This window comes from Salvelinus namaycush, chromosome 6 (genome assembly GCF_016432855.1).
Source record: "Salvelinus namaycush isolate Seneca chromosome 6, SaNama_1.0, whole genome shotgun sequence".
In the NCBI taxonomy this organism is placed as follows: Eukaryota; Metazoa; Chordata; class Actinopteri; order Salmoniformes; family Salmonidae; genus Salvelinus; species Salvelinus namaycush.
The window spans coordinates 31942016-31964249 of record NC_052312.1 but is presented as its reverse complement, the minus strand read 5'-3'; the positions used below and the strand labels follow the sequence as shown (position 1 = coordinate 31964249).

Genomic DNA, 22234 nt, shown 5'->3' with positions numbered 1-22234 from the left:
CTCACAAACTAAAATCAGGGCGCCCACTCCGACAAGGTTAATTGACCCACAGTCCCACACGGTGACATGATATCATTGACGTGACGTGCAAATGAGCGATAGAAAACCGATCGCGCAAATGTCACCATTCCGAAAATGTTTGTTTGGCCGCCCCGTGCCGCCCCCGGCAAGATGGCGCTCTGGGCAGCTGGCCATGTTACCCATACCTAAATCCGTTACTGGATGGCCGACAGCGCGTTTGGCATTGTGTGGGCGAGCGGTTTGCCGATGTCAGCTTTGTTAACAGAGTGCCCCATGGTGACGGTGGGGTTATGATATGGGCATGCATAAGCTCCAGACAACGAACACAATTGGATTTTATGGATGGCAATTTGAATACACAGAGATACCGTGATGAAATCCTGAGGCCCATTGTTGTGCCAATCATCTGCCGCCACCACCTCATGTTTCAGCATGATAATGCATGGCCCCACGTCGCAACGATCTGTACAAAATTCATGGAAGCTGAAAATCTCCCAGTACTTCCACGGCCTGCATACTCACCAGACATATCACCCATTGAGCATGTTTGGGATGCTCTGGATCGACGTGTACGACAGCGGGTTCCAGTTCCCGACAATATTCAGGAACTTTGCACAGCCATTGAAGAGGAGTGGGACAACATTCCACAGGCCACAATCAACAGCCTGATCAACTCTATGCGAAGGAGATCTGAACGCGGGAACGTTGCTTTTACATTTTTAACCTATAACGCAGATCTTCCGCGATATGGATTGAATCCAGCCCTTAACCAGGTTAGTCTCATTAAGATAAAAAAATCTATTTTTCTGAAAATCCCTTAAAACAAGTGCAATGGGAATGTGTGGAGCCTACTGTAAGTATCGCACAGTTATACACCACCATGACGAATAAGCTAAACCCCGAGAGGCAACCAAAAGAAGAAAAAAAGTCAGACAAAACCTCACAGACCCTTTAAATGAGCCGTTCAAAATTCTGAAAAGGACGTACCCGAAAGGAAAAAAGAAAAATAAGAAAAGAAACAAGAAACAGAAAAGTTATCAGAGCCACTGTCTGTGTACCTCACAATGGCTCTCGCTGAAGTTTGTGTCTCTTCTGATCTTCTCCCAGCTGGACTTCTGATTTCCACCCCGTCTCCTCTGATCTGCCTGCAGACATCCGACAGCCTTTTGCCAGCCTGTGAGCTGTCAAAGTACCCCTGGAATCAAACGCCCAGCCATCCCATCTCCATGCTCCGGCATGATCAAAGAGGCACAGGTAAGCCAGACATGAAGCCACATACAATTGCCATCTAAAAAGGTGGAACATTTTCATTTTTTTTTTTTACATTTATCTTTTGTGTAACTTGACTAGGCTGAGTTGACACGGCTCCTGGAGAACAGAGTCAATGCATCGATCAGAATCAAGGACAAAAAAGATTAGCAGTGTGGGAGATAAGAGAGATTAGTTGATCTTGATCTGACTGTCTCTCTGAAACTTTTGGACAAAAAGTTTAACACTGCAGTGAGTTGTCTAAACATTCTGAAGAATTTGAATTTGAGATGGAATATTCATCACCTTCCATCTAAAGTTCATGTTTAAGTTATTAATTAAATACATATATACTGTCACTGTCTCATCCATGTCAAGATATGGCTATGTGCCTGCTATGACATACAATATACCTACTATTACCTATGATAAAGTACAGGCAAGCATATATAGACAAAGAGAAATATGGAAAGAGAACACACACACACACACACACACACACACACACACACACACACACACACACACACACACACACACACACACACACACACACACACACACACACACACACACACACACAGGCTATTGACCAACACACATTATTAAACCAGTATTCCTTTCCAATGCTGCTACTGATCTCCCAGTCTGGCCTCCCTGATGTGTTTGGTCATAATAGGGTCTCTGTGGGCCGGTGGCCATACTTCCCTTCTTCTTCCCGCTCCCTACCAGAGATCACACACTAAATCTTGGAGTCCTGACCTGTCCTGGGGGAGATCAAACAGTATCTCTGTGAGCGGCTCGCCGGGCCTCCTCTCTCTCCGACTCTGTCTGTCTGCCAGGGTGAACTGTCCACGGACATTCTGTCTACGGACTAAACACAAAATAAGAGATATCGTCATCAGGCTTTTACTAGAAATCTCTACTGAAATCAACGGATAATGCTTTTCATCATCATGCTTTTAGTATAAATCTTCACTCGAAATACCAGGAATACTAGCAATCTCAACTGGGTTAATAGACAACGACCACGAACAAAGCAGTTATGATTGAATTGGGTCTGATCAATGTGAATCAAATTAAAGCAGTGGATTGTCATCTTCTGAGAAAAGTTATTTGCGGGAAAACACATAATGTAGAAACAGAAACATTGTAGAAAGTCAATGGTTCATTAAATATAAACGTGTCTCTTTCTTTTAGCATTTGATGGAATTCTGGCTGGACAATCAGACCTTGATGATGATACTTGAGTTCTCAGAAAGAACAGGAGAGAGGTCATATAAAGACATGCAACAAGTAGTCTGCACTATCCACCTCACCATCACACAGAAGAGCTCCTCTGTCCAGTGGGACGCCTGCTGCCCCTCTCAGAGCTGGGCGACCCTTCACCTCTGCTGTGCACTGAGGCAGACACAAGCCTCTGAGTGTCTTCTTCCATCGTCTGCCCACTCCCTGCCTGTGTATTTGTAATGCGGTGTGTGTGTACTGTGTGTGTGTGTTTGTGTACGGTCCGTGGAGCATCCATAGCCACGGGCCTCTCCTGTCCACTCCTGGCCCCTCAAACAAGGCATAGGCTTCAGCTTGATTAACCACTTAGTTCATCCTCTCAGACAGAATAATGCAGGGAGAAAGCAGCGTAATGAAGTGCTTCTCTGACGCCTTGATTTTTTGGGTTCAATACTGTTTGTTCCCGGTGGACAATCTGAAGATGCTTCTTTTTCGCCAAAACAAGTGCCCATCCATGTCCCTCTCTCGCCATCCCTAACTGGTGTGAATAAACATAATCATAATAGTACATATTTTGAGAGGAAATTGGAGGCTTTTTCTCTCAAATCACTTCTGATGGGCTGTTCATCTTTCTAATTATGTAGATTATACTGCGTGTGTCAGACATGGGCTCAACAGACGTGGAATAGAAGAGTGCTTTGCCTTTGTACCGGATGGAACAGAGTGTCAGAGTTCCACAAAGGTTGGCAATTACGTTCTCCTGTATGCTTCTTTGTTCATGGGAAGAGGAACTGCACTCGACAGACAGACATGGATAGACTGTCTCAAGAATGATTGAGGATTGAGGAGTCAAGACTTAGTTGAAAGTCAAGTAACTGTGCAGAGCCTGCAGTCTAGCAGCAACACTGACGGCTAGACACATATACCAATCCCCAGACCCCACCGTAAACTGGGGTTCAATTCCTGCGTCCACCTATCCTACTGTTCTCCTACTTGACTGTCTCCCTCTCTGTTTCCAACTGTCTAAATAAAGTGCAAAATGTAAAAAATATAGAAAAAAGGAATGTCAATTAACTGCTGTTAGTGTTTTTCTTTCATGATATCAAATTGTCTCTGCCTACATTCATACTAAAACTCATTTACAATGTACAGTATCTGACTTTAAGGACTTCAAATAGCCCTGTTTACTGGAAACAATATTCTGTTAAGAACTTTCACAAACATCCCTCATTGAGGAAATAGATGCCATGTCAAAAACTGAAAATTCACCTGAAACTTTTACAGAAAATGTCACTTGTACTTTCGATCAGTGCTCCAAACAGCTCGAACTCCACCCTAATGACGCATCCCTCTTTGAAAAAGACGCCATGGAGTGAGTGATGTGACACACATTCATCAGTGTACACAGCGGGATGACTTGTCAAAATCTGTGGGTGATTATTTCTGTCCAAGATATGTCAGACCAAGGATTTGACGCAACAACTTCCCTTTGCAGTCCGCTCCAATAGACACAAAAGAGGAAACGGGGTTCGGTTAAATATCTAGGGCCTTTTCACTTGTCCATCCAGGGCTGATATCCAAAGCTGAAGTTAGAATGCAACATTATAATACTCAATTGACTTCACCTACAGACCTGCTACCCACTCCAAACACAGGTAGGCTAATTCAGTTTTCATTCTAATAACCAATAATCCCAGATTTATCTAGACAGATATTTCTGATTTAAAAATTGTAGCTAGCAAAGGTTTGTAGCAGTAGGCCTGTGTGATTTTCATTTGAATGGATTCCATAAATTTGGATGATGATGGAATTCTGCCCCTTGTCTGGAGGTACATCAAACCACAGATCTAGGATCAGATAACCCTATCCACAATGCTACCCTTGAGCATGAGGGGGGATGAAGTATCTGACCGTAGACGATTGGTTGGATACAATTTATACCTACTCTGGTTCTATCCATCCCTAACTTCTCCACTAACCACATCCTGCTTAATAGGAATATCTTATTCAGGATGGATTGCTCTTTACAAACATCGGAAACATTTAAACTGTTGACACTTGTTGGGTATTTTTAAGTGATGGTTCCGATTGGCTATGCAATGTTGGGGAACTAAAATAACTCTATAATAATATATCAAATCAAATCAAATTTTATTGGTCACATACACATATTAGGCAGATGTTATTGTGGGTGTAGCGAAATGCTTGTGTTCCTAGCTCCAACAGTGCAGTAGTATCTACCAATTCACAATAATACACACAAATCTAAAAGTAAAAGAATGTAATTAAGATTTATCTAAATATTAGCTCGAGCAATGTCGGAGTGGCATTGACTAAAAATACAGTAGAATAGAATACAGTATATAAATATGAGATGAGTAAAGCAGTATGTAAACATTATTTAAACATTATTCAAGTGACTAGTGTTCCATTACTATTATATAAGCTTGATTCTAAGTCATTATATGCCCTGAATAAAATGTATGTAGTAATGCTGAGGTTTACTGCCATTTGATTTTCTCCAAACAAAGAAAAAATCCGCCTCGCTTTGTGATTGAGAAGTACCAGGAAAGGAAATAAACACGTGAGTCACCACGTTGCTTTGGAAGTTCACTATGAACTCATCCTTGTGTGTTCACTGCAGATAGTCGTGTTGCAGCGGCCGTGCAGTTGTTTGTGCTTGTTCTTCTGAGAGCAGCATGTCTCGTGTGCTGTGATTGTTTTTGTTCCAGTGAACTTCAACAATGTACACAATGGCATTGCAAGAAAAGCCTTCCACACCCCCCTTTTTTGGGGGGGGGAATTTCCTGTTTTGTTTGGTCACCAGATATTATTCTCAATATGTTTATAAAACTCTCTCGGACTTCTGTAATTTGGCACATTCATCATGGGGCATTTGATTTGATCATGTTATATGGGCATCCTGTTTAGACAGGAATGTATTGGCTTGCACCCCACACTGGTGAGGGGCGAGGGACCCAGTGCGAGTATTTAAAGGGGCACATGAGTCATTGCAGAACGTGTCACTATGACTTAGCGAAAACTCTACATGCCTATTGTGCATTATGAGTGGTGTGTCCACTATGTGAAAAGTGTTTGTTGTCAGTGTGTTGTAATTTGTGTGGGAGTAGGCTACTGGATGAGTCAGAGTTAACCCTTTCATGATTCATGTAATACCTAGGCTATAATAGGATTTCTTAATATAGTTTCACCCCAACTGGACTTAAACGTATAATAGTCCTTTATGCATTCCTATAGGATGGCAAGAGAGGGGAATCACACGGAGCATAGGAAATAGTGTATACATTGCCCTCTTGTGGATCATAGGGGAAAGACAACATGAGCATGAAGACAAGAAGAGCATCTTGGACCACTACCATCTTAGTGTTCAGTATCTCAGATATAACACTGTTCAGATATTATACTAATGTTAATGATAGTGGACAAAATAACATTGCCTCAATAAGAAAAGGATGACTTTGGTTTGAGATGACACCACTCTTCTATCAAGTGCTATGTCTGGTGATGGGAGAGCCCTTCAGATACTCACTTTACCGTAGAGGGGAAAAGAGTGGGCACTTCACTGCTCCACAGACACTAAACTAAAATGCTGAAAGAAGGCTTGAATAGAGAGAAGATAGCGGGATGGAGATATACGGGAGACGGGAGAGAGAGAGACGGACAGAAATGCGGACAGAAAGAAAGTGAGAGAGAGACCCGAGAAACAGAGACGAAGACGTAGAAAGAGAGCGAGAGAGAGATCAAATAATGTAAACATTGTATCATTGTATGGTCTAACAGTTCAGTTCCAAGTGGAGACCATGCTAACCTTACCCCAGTGGGGGGTCTCATTGAGTTCAGTGAACGTATACGTTGCAACCCAGACCTGACCAACTAGAGATGACATAGATTGACATAGAGGATGGAGACGAGGAATCTATCTCCCACCCACTGAGACTACTCCACTGTCTCTTATGCTGGGGCGCATTTGTCTTTGAAGTAATGAAAGTGATCTGATTGACTTGCGAGGCAGACAGTCAGACAGATACAAGTGTATTTTCTCTCTCATGGGTAGGGTAATGCTGTAATCGCAAGGCAGACATGCTCTCTCTGTCTGTCTGTCTGTCTGTCTGTCTGTCTGTCTGTCTGTCTGTCTGTCTGTCTGTCTGTCTGTCTGTCTGTCTGTCTGTCTGTCTGTCTGTCTGTCTGTCTGTCTGTCTGTCTGTCTGTCTGTCTGTCTGTCTGTCTGTCTGTCTGTCTGATAACGGAACACAGATGGTACAAATTTGTGAAGAGACTGTTCAATCAACAAGTGTGATATCTTGACAAAGGACGCGAGCTGTCCGCTACCTCAAAACAAATAGCCCGTGTGTCAACATGCCTCTCGAACAACACGCCCAAAGAATGATCAGACTGTCAGGAAACATCTTGAAACACAGAATTGGACTGGTAGGCCTATTCTACCCGGCAGTTGAAAGGAAAAGTGATGTCAAGAAGTAATTTGATATAACTATGACCTATAATCTGAGTTCATTTGCACACGTAACACGTGGTGATTGTAGAGTAGCAGAGTGCTTACGGTTGGGCTGTTCAGAACAGAATAGCAGGGCTGTGCTGTGCCGTGAATAAGGCCTGCATCTCTCCAGGGTCCGTAGCCTCATCATTATCCCAGCTCAGTGACTCACATCCTGAGGAGAGAAAGCAGTCTCTCATGGCTGCCTTGTTCACAGCTCCACGGGAGGTGTGGAGGGACAATGATGGAGAATTAGCGGTGAAAAGAGCAAATAAATAGGTGCTTGCTACTTGAAAGGCCAGTCACAAAGCCCCAGCAGCCCACTGAAGACAAGAGAGGAAAGAGAGAAGAAACATGTTTTTTTCTCTTCATGTCTTGCCTGATGAAAATAAAGGGTTGAAGCTCAAAGGAAGACATAGAGGCAGTGGGGGATAGGAGGTGACGAGAGAGCAGAGAGCCTCACAGAATGGTGGTGTCTATGGGATGGGTTTTAATGAGGAGGAGAGGTGGAGGGTGGTTGAGTGGGTGAAAGGGGGCATGAGGGGGGGGGGGGGGGGTTTGCTCGTCAGACTGTGACACAGACGCTCAGAACATAACATCCTCCTGAGGAAACGATGCACTGACTTCCTCTCTCTGGGGCTGAGAAGGACGTGTGTGTATGTGTGTGTTTTTGGTTGCACTATCCTTGTGGGGACCAGAAGTCCTCACAAGGATAGTGTAAAACAATCAAAATGTGAATGGGAATACATTTTTTGGTGCCCACAAGAATAGTCAAACAAACATTTGTGTGTGTGTGAGTTGGGCAGAGGAGGGGCAGAGGGACAATCACGAAAGCTGTGTCTTTTAAAAGGAGCGAGACCAAATAACATTTGCATGTTGCCTTCGAAAGACCCCAAATAAATAGCCTGGAGGCCCGTTAAATCAGGAAGATGTAACTGGGATCTGATTGACCCATTGATGGAGAATTAAGTGATCAAACCATGCTGTGATCAATAAGTTGCAAGAGAGAACACAATACAAGGGGATTCAAAGCTTTTACGCTTCCTAACATGTCATGTTTCATCATCTTGTGACTCAATCATATTCAACCTCGATTTTACGGCAGACTGTGAATATAATTTGCTGAATCTATTCTATATGGAATATGCATGTAGTATGAGGTCCATCTCATTGAAATATACAGAACAAAAATCTAAAACGCAACATAAAATCATTTCAAAGATTTTACTGAGTTACAGTTCAAGTTTTTTTGTTTTTCAAATTATTTGTACCTTTATTTAACTAGGCAAGTCAGTTAAGAACAAATTCTTATTTTCAATGACGGCCTAGGAACAGTGGGTTAACTGCCTTGTTCAGGGGCAGAACGACAGACTTTTACCTTGTAAGGAAATCAGTCAAAATAAATAAATACATTTGGCCCTAATCTATGGATTTCGCATGACTGGGCAGTGGCGGAGCCATGGGTGGGCCTGGGAGGGCATAGGCCCACCCACTGGGGCCCAGCCAATCAAAATGAATTTTCCCCCACAAAAGGGCTTTATTACAGCTAGAAATACTCTTTAGTTTCATCAGCTGTCCGGTTGGCTGGTCTCAGATGATCCCGCAGGTAAAGAAGCAGGATGTGGAGGTCCTGGGCTGGCGCGGTTACAAATTCTCTAACATGACGTTGGAGCCAGCATATGGTAGAGAAATGAACATTCAACTCTCAGCATGCCAATTGAGCGCTCCCTCAAAACTTGAGACATCTGTGGCAGTGTATTGTGTGACAAAACTGCACAATTTCAGAGTGGTCTTTTATTGTCCCCAGCACAAGATGATAATCATGCTGTTTAATCAGCTTATTGATATGCCACACCTGTCAGGTGGATGGATTATCTTGGCAAAGGAGAAATACTCACTAACAGGGATGTAAACAAATTTGTGCACAAAATTTGAGAGAAAGAAGCTTTTTGTACATATGGAACATTTCTGGGATCTTTTATTTCAGCTCATGAAACATGGGACCAACACTTTACATGTTGCATTTATATTTTTGTTCAGTGTAAATGCATATATAAATAATTTTGGTGGGCATACATAGTCACATCCTTATTTTTCAATTCAACACTATCCACCCCTAACATAGGTGTCAACTGTTTAGTAAATGATAGACAAAGACAGTCACTGCTAAATGACTTAGGGCCATTTGACCTCTAAATATGGCTAAGTAGTGTAATGGGTGCAACTGGCAACAAAAGCCTGGTTTAGTGACATTACCTTGCCCACAAGTGCCCATTAGTATATTACCACTGGCAAAATGGACTCCTTGTCAGAGATGGCAGAATGTCCTCTCCCTAATAGAGGGACCTACACACAAACAATGGCTAACACAGACACAGACCCAAGTCAAGTGCAGACAAGGCCAATTGTTCAAAATGGGCAGGCTAAAACAGGGATCACCAGTGGAATGGACGATAGGTGGACAAAATATTTTTTATTTTCCCGTCACCCAACTTCATCCAACACATTTGTCCAGTGTCTGAGATAGAATGGGCAATTATCTAGCACCCCGGTGTTCTGCAATGCTGGCAACAGAAAAAAAGAAGGGGCAATTAAATAGTGTTTGCGTTATGCACAGAGAGAGGGATAGGGACAGGGAGAGAGAGAAAGCGAGAGAGGGAGAGTGAGGGGGAGAGAAAAAGAAGGGGAAAGAGGGAGAGATGGAGAGAGAGTCAGCCAGAACCTTGCCAATTACATCTCCATGTGAAAGAAGGGATGAAGAGGAGAAGGGCCATTGCTTAGGGCCCACACACTTCTCCTTCCCTTCCACCTCACCTCCCTTACCTCCCTATTAGAGGCCCCTTCCCTTCTAGTCTCTGCTCTGTTTATTTCTCAAAGCTGTCTCTGAGTGTGTGGGGCCGTCTCTCCACTGCCTGAGCTCTAATGGGGAACACATTGGGATGACACACAGACATTCAAACAGGCATGGGCCAGGGCAGCAGAAGCTGGCTGAGAGGTCCTCATTTGTGCCACAGGTGATTAATAATATCGGCAGAAGTTGCCCGACTCCATATCTAAACAAAACCACCAGGAAAATGAAAGATGTCAACTTGTATGTTGTATGGTTAGGGACAATTATTTGACACATGTGCATAATAGACTACTGAGAAAGGCCCCAAATTGACTTATTGACGTACAACATAAAGTAAAACATGGCATTTAAATGTATTACACTGTTTACAGACAGGCCACACTGCACTGGATCATGATTTGGATGAATAGTCCCCAATATGTCACTTTAAGTCATTTACAGATAGCTCTCGTTATTTACTGATACCATTGGTTTGTTGGCAGACTTGTTTTCCCCAATTCAATTGCCCAGCTTGATTTAGTTTATGTATCAACTGAATTCAGTATGGCGCGGTAATCGATGGTTTATACAGAACATGATGCTCTTTATTACTACAGTGACACTCTCATTATCCCCTAAAAGATTTAGTAGCTTTAGGAAGAGATAAGGACATTACCCAGCGAGCATGACCCCATGGCCCCATATGGGTATTTGGTGAGCAAGGTGGGCAGGGGCAAACATTACAGAGTGGCTTAATGACTGTAGAGGCCCTTGTCTGTCCTGTTTCTCTTCGACCCAGACAAGACCATTCGTGGAGAGCCATGTTCGATTCCCCGACTGACCTGCCTGTGGTGCAGCTGGTGAGGGGTCAACTAAGGGGACAGCCTGAGAGGGGGAAGCAGGAATACTTGGGCCCCCCAGGACCACATCCCCATACCTGGCCCCAGCAGCACCGGCCCTACCTCTACCCTCCTCACCCTGCATGTCCAACCCGGCCTGCCCGCCCTCCATGCCCATACCTGGGGGCCTACTACACAGAGCAGCAGCCTCCAGCCTGGTATCAACCACACAACACATGGAAGGTATGGACAACCTTCTTGTTCAATTTCTCACATGGGGGATATACAACTCTTTACCTACAGTTGAAGTCAGAAGTTAACATGCACTTAGGTTGGAGTCATTAAATCTCGTCTTTCAACCACTCCACAAATGTCTTGTTAACAAACTATAGTTTTTGGCAAGTCGGTTAGGACATGTACTTTGTGCATGACACAAGTAATTTGTCCAACAATTGTTTACAGACAGACTGTTTCACTTATAATTCACTGTATCACAATTCCAGTGGGTCAGAAGTTTACATACACTAAGTTGACTGTGCCTTTAAACAGCCTGGAAAATTTCAGAAAATGATGTCATGGCTTTAGAAGCTTCTGATAGGCTAATTGACATCATTTGAGTCAGGTGTACCTGTGGATGTATTTCAAGGCCTACCTTCAAACTCAGCGCCTCTTTGCTTGGCATCATGGGAAAATCAAAAGAAATCAGCCAAGACCACGTTCATCTGTACAAACAATAGTACGCAAGTATAAACACCATGGGACCACGCAGCCGTCATACCGCTCAGGAAGGAGAGGCGTTCTGTCTCCTAGAGATGAACGTACTTTGGTGCGAAAAGTGCAAATCAATCCCTGAACAACAGCAAAGGACCTTGTGAAGATGCTGGAGGAAACAGGAACAAAAGTATCTATATCCACAGTAAAACAAGTCCTATATTGACATAACCTGAAAGGCCGCTCAGCAAGGAAGAAGCCACTGCTCCAAAACCACCATAAAAAAGACAGACTACGGTTTGGAACTGCATATGGGGACAAAGATCATACTTTTTGAAGAAATGTCCTCTGGTCTGATGAAACAAAAATAGAACTGTTTGGCCATAATGACCATCATTATGTTTGGAGGAAAAAGGGGCAGGCTTGCAAGCCGAAGAACACCATCCCAACCGTGAAGCACGGGGGTGGCAGCATCATGTTGTGGGGGTGCTTGCTGCAGGAGGGACTGGTGCACTTCACAACATAGATGGCAACATGAGTAGGGAAAATTATGTGGATATAATGAAGCAACATCTCAAGACATCAGTCAGGAAGTTAAAGCTTGGTCGCAAATAGGTCTTCCAAATGGACAATGACCCCAAGCATACTTCCAAAGTTGTGGCAAAATGGCTTAAGGACAACAAAGTCAAGGTATTGGAGTGGCCATCACAAAGCCCTGACCTCAATCCTATAGAAAATTTGTGAGCAGAACTGAAAAAGCATGTGTGAGCATGGAGGCCTACAAACCTGATTCAGTTACACCAGCTCTGTCAGGAGGAATGGGCCAAAATTCACCCAACGTGTTGTGGAAGGCTACCCGACACATTTGACCCAAGTTAAACAATTTAAAGGCAATGCTAACAAATACTAATTGAGTGTATGTAAACTTCTGAACAACTGGAAATGTGATGAAAGAAATAAAGGCTGAAATAAATCATTCTCTCTACTATTATTCTGACATTTCACATTCTTAAAATAAAGTGGTGATACTAACTGACCTAAGAAAGTGAATTTTTACTGGGATTAAATGTCAGGAATTGTGAAAAACTGAGTTTAAATGTATTTGGCTAAGGTGTATGTAAACTTCCGACTTCAACTGTATGTGCAGCCTATGTGTTTGATTGACAAATCTACTGTACATTGTAAAGCAGTGGTCACCAACCTTTTCTGAGTCAAGATCACTTTTTGAGTCAAGATCACTTTCTGAGTCAAAATGCATGCCGGGATCTACTACTCCATTTTTTTTTTAAACATGACTTAAAAAACGTAAGCCTATGTGCAACATTAACCAATTAAGAACAGTACTGTAGCAATGAAGTTCATGCAGTAAGCTATAGGTCCAATACATTATCACAGTATACTGGCTTTGTTTCAATTGCCCTGCCAATGCATTGTTGTTCTGGACATTTTTTGAAATTATATTTCAAAATTTGAGGTTGGCTATATGATCACACCGGTAATAGATCGATCAGTTGTTGTATTACTCGTGAGGCACAGCTAAGTGAGCATACATTTAAATAATTAGCTTGTTATTTGTACTTTACTGGGCTGAAGGTCCCTGCATCTGATGGTCAGTCTCAGTGGAGGGAGAGAGCAGCAGACGGACATGCTGACCACACCACTTGCGTCGCATGCGCTGAAAAATAAATTTGCATATATATGTTATTCAATCATTGCACCCCCACTGCTCGCAAGCGTCTGCGTAGCCAGGCGCTAAAATAGAACTTGGTTCTACCGTATTTGTGACGCTTCACACGCTGCAAGTCCCTCCTCTCCCATCTCCTCATTGGTTTTTAGGAGCATACACCCATGTGGGTGATTGAAAGATGAACTGAGGTCCACACTCCAGTCCAGTTGGTAGTGGTAATGCACCTTAAAGTTGGTTGCCAACCGCCATATAAAGTCCAAAGAAGAAGAAGCCTGAAGTAGGCGAGATTACTAGAAACGAACTCGGTTTAACGCTACCCTTTTATCTGTGGATTAATTGTTGGAGTAGAGGACCTTGTGCATTTCAGGTAAAATAACAATCCAATGTTTATATCCCAGGACAAATTAGTTAGCAACAGCAAGCTAGCTAGCTAATTTGCCATAAATGTTTAATGCTTTTCGACCTGTCCCCAAATTAATACAGTTGGTTCAGAGTTTGTTTTGATAGTTCAACCTGCGTGTCCTGATCGCGTCTGGTGTGCGTGAACAAAATCAACATGCGCGCGAGAGGTCTGGTCCGCCTCTCAACGTTCCCCCGCTCTCCCTTTCCTCTGCTGACACTGACCAAAAAGGGACACCGTCTTCCAGCTGATGGTGAAATTTGAGTTGCACCGCTTTAATCCTGCCTCATGCACAAATACCTGTTGTTACTCCAATGAACAGAGAAAGTGAAATTCTTCACTATTAAAAAAGACCCATGCCTCTAATAATAACAACGCAAGCCTATCGATACATTTTCCTACTCATTCATTACAATCCTGATTGTTGTCTGTGTGGAAGTAGGAAGAACATTGCATTTTATGGCATTTAAAAGTGTTTGAAAAAAAGTGTTGACAGTGTTGACAGACAACTTAAACATGAACTAACTCATAAAAACAAAAGCTCTTTGGTGTATTCGTTGACCGTCTCTCTCTAGTCATGGTTTTAAACTTTTTGAAATCTCATAGTATCAACTTTGCTGTAGCGTTTTTTTTATGCCTGCTACATCACTGCCGACACGGTAATCTCAGCCATCCGATTGGCCAGCAGTAGGCCTAGTGCACTTGATTTGCTCTCCTGGCCTGCCGGAAAGTCAGAGTTTGTCCCTTCAGACACATGAAATGATTCAAAATTGGAACATTTCTCCTACCCGGCGCACAGGGCAGCTGAATCGGGTACACCTACCGCCAACAGCGGGAGACAAGAAGAAAAAAAAAGATTGATGATTTATCGTTGGGTTTTTTATACAGAATGTTTGGCGATAGAATAGGAAAGCCTTGGAGATCGACCAGTTCCGATCGACTGTTGTAAAGTATGGCTGTATCAATGAAGGCACACAAATCATTTTCATTCATAAATCAACAAGGTGAATGATGCTCATTGTTGATGATCCTGTCACATTCTGAAGCTCAATATGGCTCGTAGGCAACTAGAGGTACTGCGGTGAGGCACCTAGCTCTGTTCAAGGGCAGTGTTGTTGCTGTCCCTAGCCGGTGGTGGTGGAATCTATATTTTGATTAGTGTTGTGTGAGACTTGGCTGAGTGTGTGTGTGTGTGTCTGTCCGTGCATTCTGGCTGTCTCTGCTCTGCTATCAATACTTAATCTCATGATGTGGCATGCCGATGCCCGCACATTTGAGCCAGGAACCACCCAAAAAGTCTCTGTGTTTCAAGGGTCATTTCTCAGGAATTCTGTCCCACAGGATTTGGCCAGTATTTTCCCTGAGAATAACTCCTCCTCAAAAAGTGCTGATGGACCACTGAGCCAAGACATGTCACTGGAATTATAGCTTTCAGTGTTAACATGTGCGTGTGTACGTTTATTTTGGTTGTACTAACACTAAATCCGGTTTCTTTTGAGTTTTTTTACTCTCTCTCCTCCCCTGGCTTCTAGCTATGCAACTGAGAGTTTATATTTCCCAGTTTGGGGATGTTGGGGCTGTTGTCTATGAAGTAAAATAACTCCCAGCTCAGTTACAGTTGGCCAAGACAGGTTACCCAAAGCAAGAAATGAATCAGACTTGCAGCCGGTGTTGGGGAGAAGTCAGGGAAACTTCAAAGCAGCAGTTCTGTTTTCTCTGGTCTGCAGGAGGCCTTTCATGTGTTAAAGTGTGTCTGGTTCAGGGGAGCTAGGGCCTTACCCGCTTCTCGGTGTGTGTGCCATTGAGTGTGTGTGTGTGAGAGAGAACGAGAAAGAGCGATTAAGAATGTGTGTGTATACACCTGTGTATTTATTTGTGTGTGTACTCACACGTGTTTGCCTGTGTGTAAGAGGTACCAAGAGGGTCGATCCTATCAGAAGCAGGGTCTCCCCTAAGGTTGCTGAGGGCATGGGGGATGGATGGGAATCCAGCAGTGTGTATGTACAAGCAGCCCCTGCTGTGAGCCTGATTATGCCTGATGTTGACTGTCTCAGGGCAGGGGCAGGTGGAGGTGGAGGTGGAGGGGTTGGTGGGGGGCCCAAAGCTGACAGCCATATGGACCAGCCTGAGAGACTGGGTGTAGGAAAGGGGGAAGGTGTAGTTAGGGGGGGTAGCTAGGCTCCTTACATGATAAGCCACAGAGATTCAGGCAGTGATTGGACCAGACCACCCATCTGGGCTGGCGCGGTGCCTGGGGGTGTCGTGCTGTGGCCCACTAGGCCTGCAGTCAGTCAGTATGAGGGAGTCTATCTATGTATCTACACACTCCAGTCCAGACCCCATCTCTGCTGGGATGAATCCAAAGGAAGAGCCAGAGGTAGGGTATTAAAGTCCCACAACCAGGGCAGCTGTGGTTCAACAGAAGAGCTTTTATAGTGTAGGCCTACACACACTCTGAGCCTGCCTGGGAGACCTGAGGGCCAGTTGCAATTACTATACAGTACTGTAGCATCTTTGAACTATACCTAGGCTACTCCGCTTTTTTAGGTTTCTTGTCTCTGGCCAGAATACTGTGTCAGGGAAACAGTCCATCTACCATATGGAGAAACACTGTCGAGCAGATGTGGATTCCCCTGGCACACATGGTTCTGATCCAATTCCTCTAAGTGGATAAAGGGAAAACAAAAAAATACGTAATGTACTTTGTTGTATATGGAAGCTGGTGTTTGGAGGATATATAACGCTTTTTTGGTTACTACATGATTCTATATGTGTTATTTCATAGTTTTGATGTCTTCACTATTATTCTACAATGTAGAAAATAGTCAAAAGAAAGAAAAACCCTGGAATGAGTAGGTGTGTCCAAACTTTTGACTGGTACTGTATATCTCATACTGTACTCTCCTCCCCAGATGGTTAAAAGAAGGAAATACACTTTTTCCATTTGCATGTAAAACATAAAAATGAATCCATTCCAGTATTAATACTCCCTATACATTAAAGTAAAGGCCTTGGAGATTTTTGGAGATTTTCAGATGTGATTCGTAACAGCATTTAAACGTTGTGTTTTATGACCTGGGGGAAATAGAGTCACCTTTTTACTGAAGAATGTGTCTGTTTTTTTTAGGATTGTGTTTAGCTTTTTGTATATTGTTGTGTATAATAACGTGTAGTTTAATGTGTTTGTTGTATTGTGACGTGTATTGTGGTGCTATACAGGGCTCATCTGGAAAAGAGACCTTGGTCTCAGCACTGATTCCCTGTTAAAACAAAGGTTAACAATAATAATAACAACACGTCATCGCGGGGCAGTCCCGTACGTCCCACCTTTTTCAGTTGTCCCACCTTTTCTTTCTACAAAAAAAGGTCCTTTTGTCAGCATGACTCGTCACTTATTTTGGCGAATCACTTTTTTGATGTTTTGTAACAGTCTCTTTCCATGGATCAAAGTGCACTGTTTGGATGCTGGAATTATTGTGGAGTGGACGAACATGCGCAGGAAGCCTACTAAGTCACACACGCACACACACACACACGCACACACACACACACACACACACACACACACACACACACACACACACACACACACACACACACACACACACACACACACACACACACACACACACAGACACACAGACACACACACAGACACACACACACAGAGTCCCAGTCCTGATCCCCCCCCACCCTTACCTCTTCCTCCTAATAAAGTCATTGTATTATCCCTCCCTCTCTTCCTCCCTCCCACAGATGGGTTCTAGGCTGGGGCTTGAGACAGGACAGGGACGGCCTTCAGTGTGTCTGCCAACTCTCAGATCCCTGCCCCATCATCCACATACACACAGGGCCTACTGCACACTGGAACACTGGCATCCCTGGCCCCCATTAACAAGCGGCCCCCACATACTAGACGTTATGAGATTAATGCAGTGCATGTAGCAGGTGTCTGCCAAAATTCCATTCCTATTTAAACCTCCCGGCCCATACCAGCGGTTAATCCTATTACGGCTAATTGAGTGAAGTCGTCAGTCTTTTTCAGTTAAACCAAGTTCAGCCACTAATAGGATTCAAAAGAAAAGGTACAATGGTACAATGCATGAAATAGAATAAGCAACCAGTAGTGTGTGGCTGGAGCAGTGAGCGGTGAGCAGTGGCTAGTAAGGCCTGAGGAGATCTGCCCCCCCTGCTGATTTGGGATCTGTTTTATAATGAGAGAGGGGTGAGGCTGGGGTCTCTGGAGGCTAGAGGTGCTGAGAGGGAGATCAGGACTCAGTGGTGAGAGGGTGTGGTGGTGGGTTTGAAGGGGTTATGGTGAGGGTTTGAGGTGGGGGCTGTTGGTGGATGGTGACGTTCCTGTCTGATTATTGGATTGATCCTTATCCCACTGTGTTCATCAAAGGGACCACACAAGGGACAAAAATGCTCTATTAGTTGTGTCATGTCCATGTACACATGGACAATATGAACCTGGAGCCCATTTCATGCTGATCCTACTTTAGAGAAATAGGAATTACTTGAGCAAAGCCCTTAACGTTTCTTAATTTCCCTACGTTCTAAACGGAAAAGCAGACAAATTTTTCCTAATCGTTCATGACAGATGTAGAGTTGATCTCGATTTGTTAACACCACCAGGTCAAATGCATCAGTGGCCTCGTGAAAGACCCGACCTTAGCGTGATCTTATCTTGTCCTCCCTAGTCACCTATGACCTGCTCCTATCTAAAGAGGATGAGAAGCGAGAGAAGAAACAACTCCCTCACACAGACCCACTGTGTCCTGTCATCATTTGGCGTAATTTAGCCCCCTCCCCCTCCCCCTCATCCCTTCAGCCCCATCTCCCCTCTCCGGCCACCAAGTTAACTAGGCCAAAGTGGGACACACCTATTACCAGTGGCGTCAGGACAGACACTGCCCCAGGAACTAACCTTTGGAGAGGGGACAGGGACCAGTCTGAGACTGGTCTTAGCCAGGGGTGCTGGGCTACACGGACTCCCTTTGAAGAGGACAGCCATGGAGACCAGGCTAGCAGTGATACACAGTAGTTCCATGGGGTGAAATTAGAGACACGTCTGTCTGTTCATGACAGACAACTATTAGTCTCCCTAGGCAGACGGGCTGTTGCCAGGGTGGCAGGTAGCCTGGCCAGTAACAGAAAGGTTGCTGGTTCGAATCCTCGCACCAGCAAGGTGGAAAAATCTGCCGTTCTGCCCTTGGGCAAGGCAGTTAACCCCCACATTAACTGCTTCCCGTCCGCCGATGACGTGGATGCCGATTAAGGCAGCCCCCTACACCTCTCTGATTCAGAGGGGTTGGGATAAATACAGAAGACACATTTCGGTTTAATGCATTCAGTTGCGCAACTGACTAGGTATCCCCTTTCCCTAGGTCTGGGATTTCCGTCCCTAGACAACTAAGGGAGCATTTGGACTAGCTGACATCGAAAGAACACAACTTCTTTAAAGTCCAATGGAGTGAGTCGAAAATAAATGCAAATCTTAATCTGGTTTTGGAGATGCAATAAACTTGAAAATAAGAATCAAAAATACAATTCATGACGAGGTATGAGATATGCAAGATCTTATATAAGCATACTTAAATTGTACGCAACTAAATTCAATTTTAAAACCCCTCAATAAAAAGGCAAACTGGTTTAACGACATCCTGAAATAATATAACAGGTTAAAAATACCTTTTTAACTGACCTTTCACTAAGCACGGTAGACTGGCCCAACATAGAACTATAAAATTCACAACTCTCATTTTCTACAGTCTACTTCAATCCCTTAAATCTCCTAAGTGTTTAAAGAGCTTACAGGCAAAAAACAACAGCAATTACCGAGCTAATTCAAATCCTCACACTAATTCCATTGGTGGGTGCTGTACTGTGGACTCCTGTATATTTTATACATATAAATAAAAGTACATTATCTATCTATAGAATCGCCCATGAAAACTTTACTTCCCTCACCCATCATCTCCAGACAAGGACATGACATCTCCGTATTCACGCTTTCAGATGGAGGGAGAGATAAAGTGGCCCAACAGACAATAAAATACTGAGTTGCCGTCTTTTCCGCCTAATCACATTGACACGGGTTGCTTAACAGATGACGGCCCCTCTCCTCCGCCATGGCCTTCACTGCTAGGATAATATGTCCTTTTGTTTCTTGTATTTACATGGAATCCTCTGTGATGTTGAGGGTGTATGACTTGACCTGCAGCGGTAAGAGGGGTGTCCATAGCGTTGGATCCGAATATTATCAGTTACAGTACAATGTCAAATCAGTGCTTCGGTTGGAGGTGGTCTCTCTAGCAAAAGAGATGTTATCTCAATGAGACTATCCTGTATAAATTAGGGTTTAATTCAATTAAAATGAAAGGGAGCAAGAAGAATGTCTCAGTGTTTGCAGTCCACTGAGTATAGGCCTATTCCATTCTAGCTTGGTTCCAGTCTGATTTATATCTGGCAACAGAGTAGTTAGAGGAGTCTTCTTTTTTGGGCCACATATTTCTGAAGTGCACAACCCACGTATTGTGGGGTTTAGTATCTACTATTCTACTTGGTAGGATAGACAGACAGACAGACAACAATGTCATTGACTGTACTTTATCTATACTATCTATCTATACCATAAATCAAGTGTGGCCTTTCCAACAGGCTGTTAACTGGCTCAAACTGTGACAGAGCTCCGGGCGGTTAACCCTTCATTCAGCTGTGGGAAATGAAAAGGAAGGAGCAAGCAAAGTCCACTGTGGAGAGCCATGTAGTTTTAGCTGGGTTTGACTTGTGGGAATCAAGGTTAGGGACAGAGAGTGTCTTCAATGGCTGGTTGAAGCAGGAGTTGTGACATAACAAACTAAATCACTTTGGATAAAAGTCTTTAAATGCTAAAATGGTCATGAATGATTACACACAGAGAGTTTATCCCTCCTGTCAGAGACATTTAAAGTTAAAATGGTATGTCTGCCCCCTGGTCTGTCCTCTGAATTAGAGAGGGTTTAAACCAGGGGTGGGCAAACTACGACAAGCGGGCCACACTAGATAGAGAGTACGTATAAATGATAAATAGACTACATACTGCCCTTTTTCTAGTTTGCAAATTGATTTGGACAACAAAAAATCAGGCCCCTGCTAAAACCTTAGCCCACCCCTGGTCTAAATGGTCAATTCCCCCGGTAACATCACCAACCACAACCACCCCCAGATAAGTGAGGGGGGAGAGGGGTATTGGTGTTGTGGAACCTACGAACCCTAAAGATTAAGAACGAGAACCCAAATGAAGGGGGCCAGAAGAAAAAGGGGGGCCAGGAGAAAAAGTAAAAGATACAAAAATGTAAGAATTGGATTAATTGGCATAATGCAAGGTGGCTAGACACAGGGAGGAAGAGTGTCAGTGTTAGTAGGCAGAATCCCCACCATCCTCAAAGTAAGATGGTCTGCACAATTAGCCGTGCGACCCTTGACCCTGGTCAGAATAATTAATGAATAACAGAGGGGATAAAGACAAAAGACGTGGAGCGGTTTGGGTGAGGAGCACGGGCGGCGTAATACATCAAAGCGGGCCGGTAATTGGCCCGGTGGCTTTCATTCTTTGCCCTATTTCTTTCAATTCATTGACTCAAAATAATGGGTTCAGGTTCATTATCAACAGGTCGTAAGCTCTGGGAGTGCAAAACTTTCAACAGTGTAGTGGCTAAGCTGTGCTGAGTTGGGCTGTGCCATGTTGATGGGTGAGTGCTAAGCTAGCTATCCCCCCCGAGACCTGACGACATTATTAGCCAACAACGCCCAGGGAAAAGCAAGGAGTTGTACAGATACAGAACCGAAGAGTCAGAGTGGCCATCATATTTTAAGAACAGTTTAAACCGGAACAAACACCGCTACTATCAAGCGATAGCCATTATGCTGGAATATAATTGGTATGGCCAGGTAAGTCAAACGGAAATGCTGTTTATAGCTGTGTTTTGTTTTAGTCACTCATTTCAAAGTAAGATTAGAAATAATGTAGAATAAATAACAATAATAATAATAATAATTATCAAATGGTACTAATATAATAATATAAGATGGCATCACTCTGAGAATTACGGGCATTTTACTAATTCTCAAATAACATTTTCAATAGAGTACATGAATGGACCATGTGTATGCAAAGCTGTAACAATTGAATTAACTTTTAGATAAAGCAACTGTATCGTACACAAAGCCAGGAAAGGATCATCAAAGTTGAATGAACTCTGATGACAAGATAAATATCCCTTGGTCAAGGCCCAACCACTTGGTCTACAGATAATCATCTCTGGCATGCTCTTGTCATGACCACTCATCTTCTCCTGCAGTGTAGTTATCCTGTAGGTTGAGATGCACAGTTGAGTTGGGGTAACAGGCTCTGAGATTAACAGCATGTGCACGGGCAAGTCTGGTGACGTCAGCAATGTTATGGCTACATGATTACTGTAATATAATTATGAAACGAATAGTCTAATGACCATGTAACTCACACATGGTCATAGAACAAGTAGACGAGGAAGAGAGTTGTGGCATTTCGAGATGTGTATTTTCTTTAAAGGTGAAAGCTATGGTAAAGGCTACAACCTGATTATTTAAAAGGTTTTCTGAGCTTTCTTCCTTACACCGAGGTCACCTTTGACAGAAAACAACAAAAACAACCAAGAAAATATTTTTGAGAGACATATCATGCAAAGAGAATCGTAGATAGCCTATTGGTTAAGAGCGTTGGGCCAGTAACCGA

The 22234-nt window shown here is 43.5% G+C and overlaps 1 protein-coding gene across 1 annotated transcript in view; it reads left to right on the top strand.

Moving 5' to 3' along the window:
• Positions 1-378: 378 nt before the first annotated feature.
• Positions 379-22234, top strand: part of tfec (transcription factor EC) — a 47885-nt gene continuing 26029 nt past the window's right edge. The window contains exons 1-3 of the mRNA XM_038996343.1: positions 379-794; positions 1129-1275; positions 10639-10921. Of these exons, the coding sequence (XP_038852271.1) occupies positions 10661-10921 (261 nt within the window). The 5' untranslated portion in view covers positions 379-794; positions 1129-1275; positions 10639-10660. The remainder of the gene's footprint in view (positions 795-1128; positions 1276-10638; positions 10922-22234) is intronic.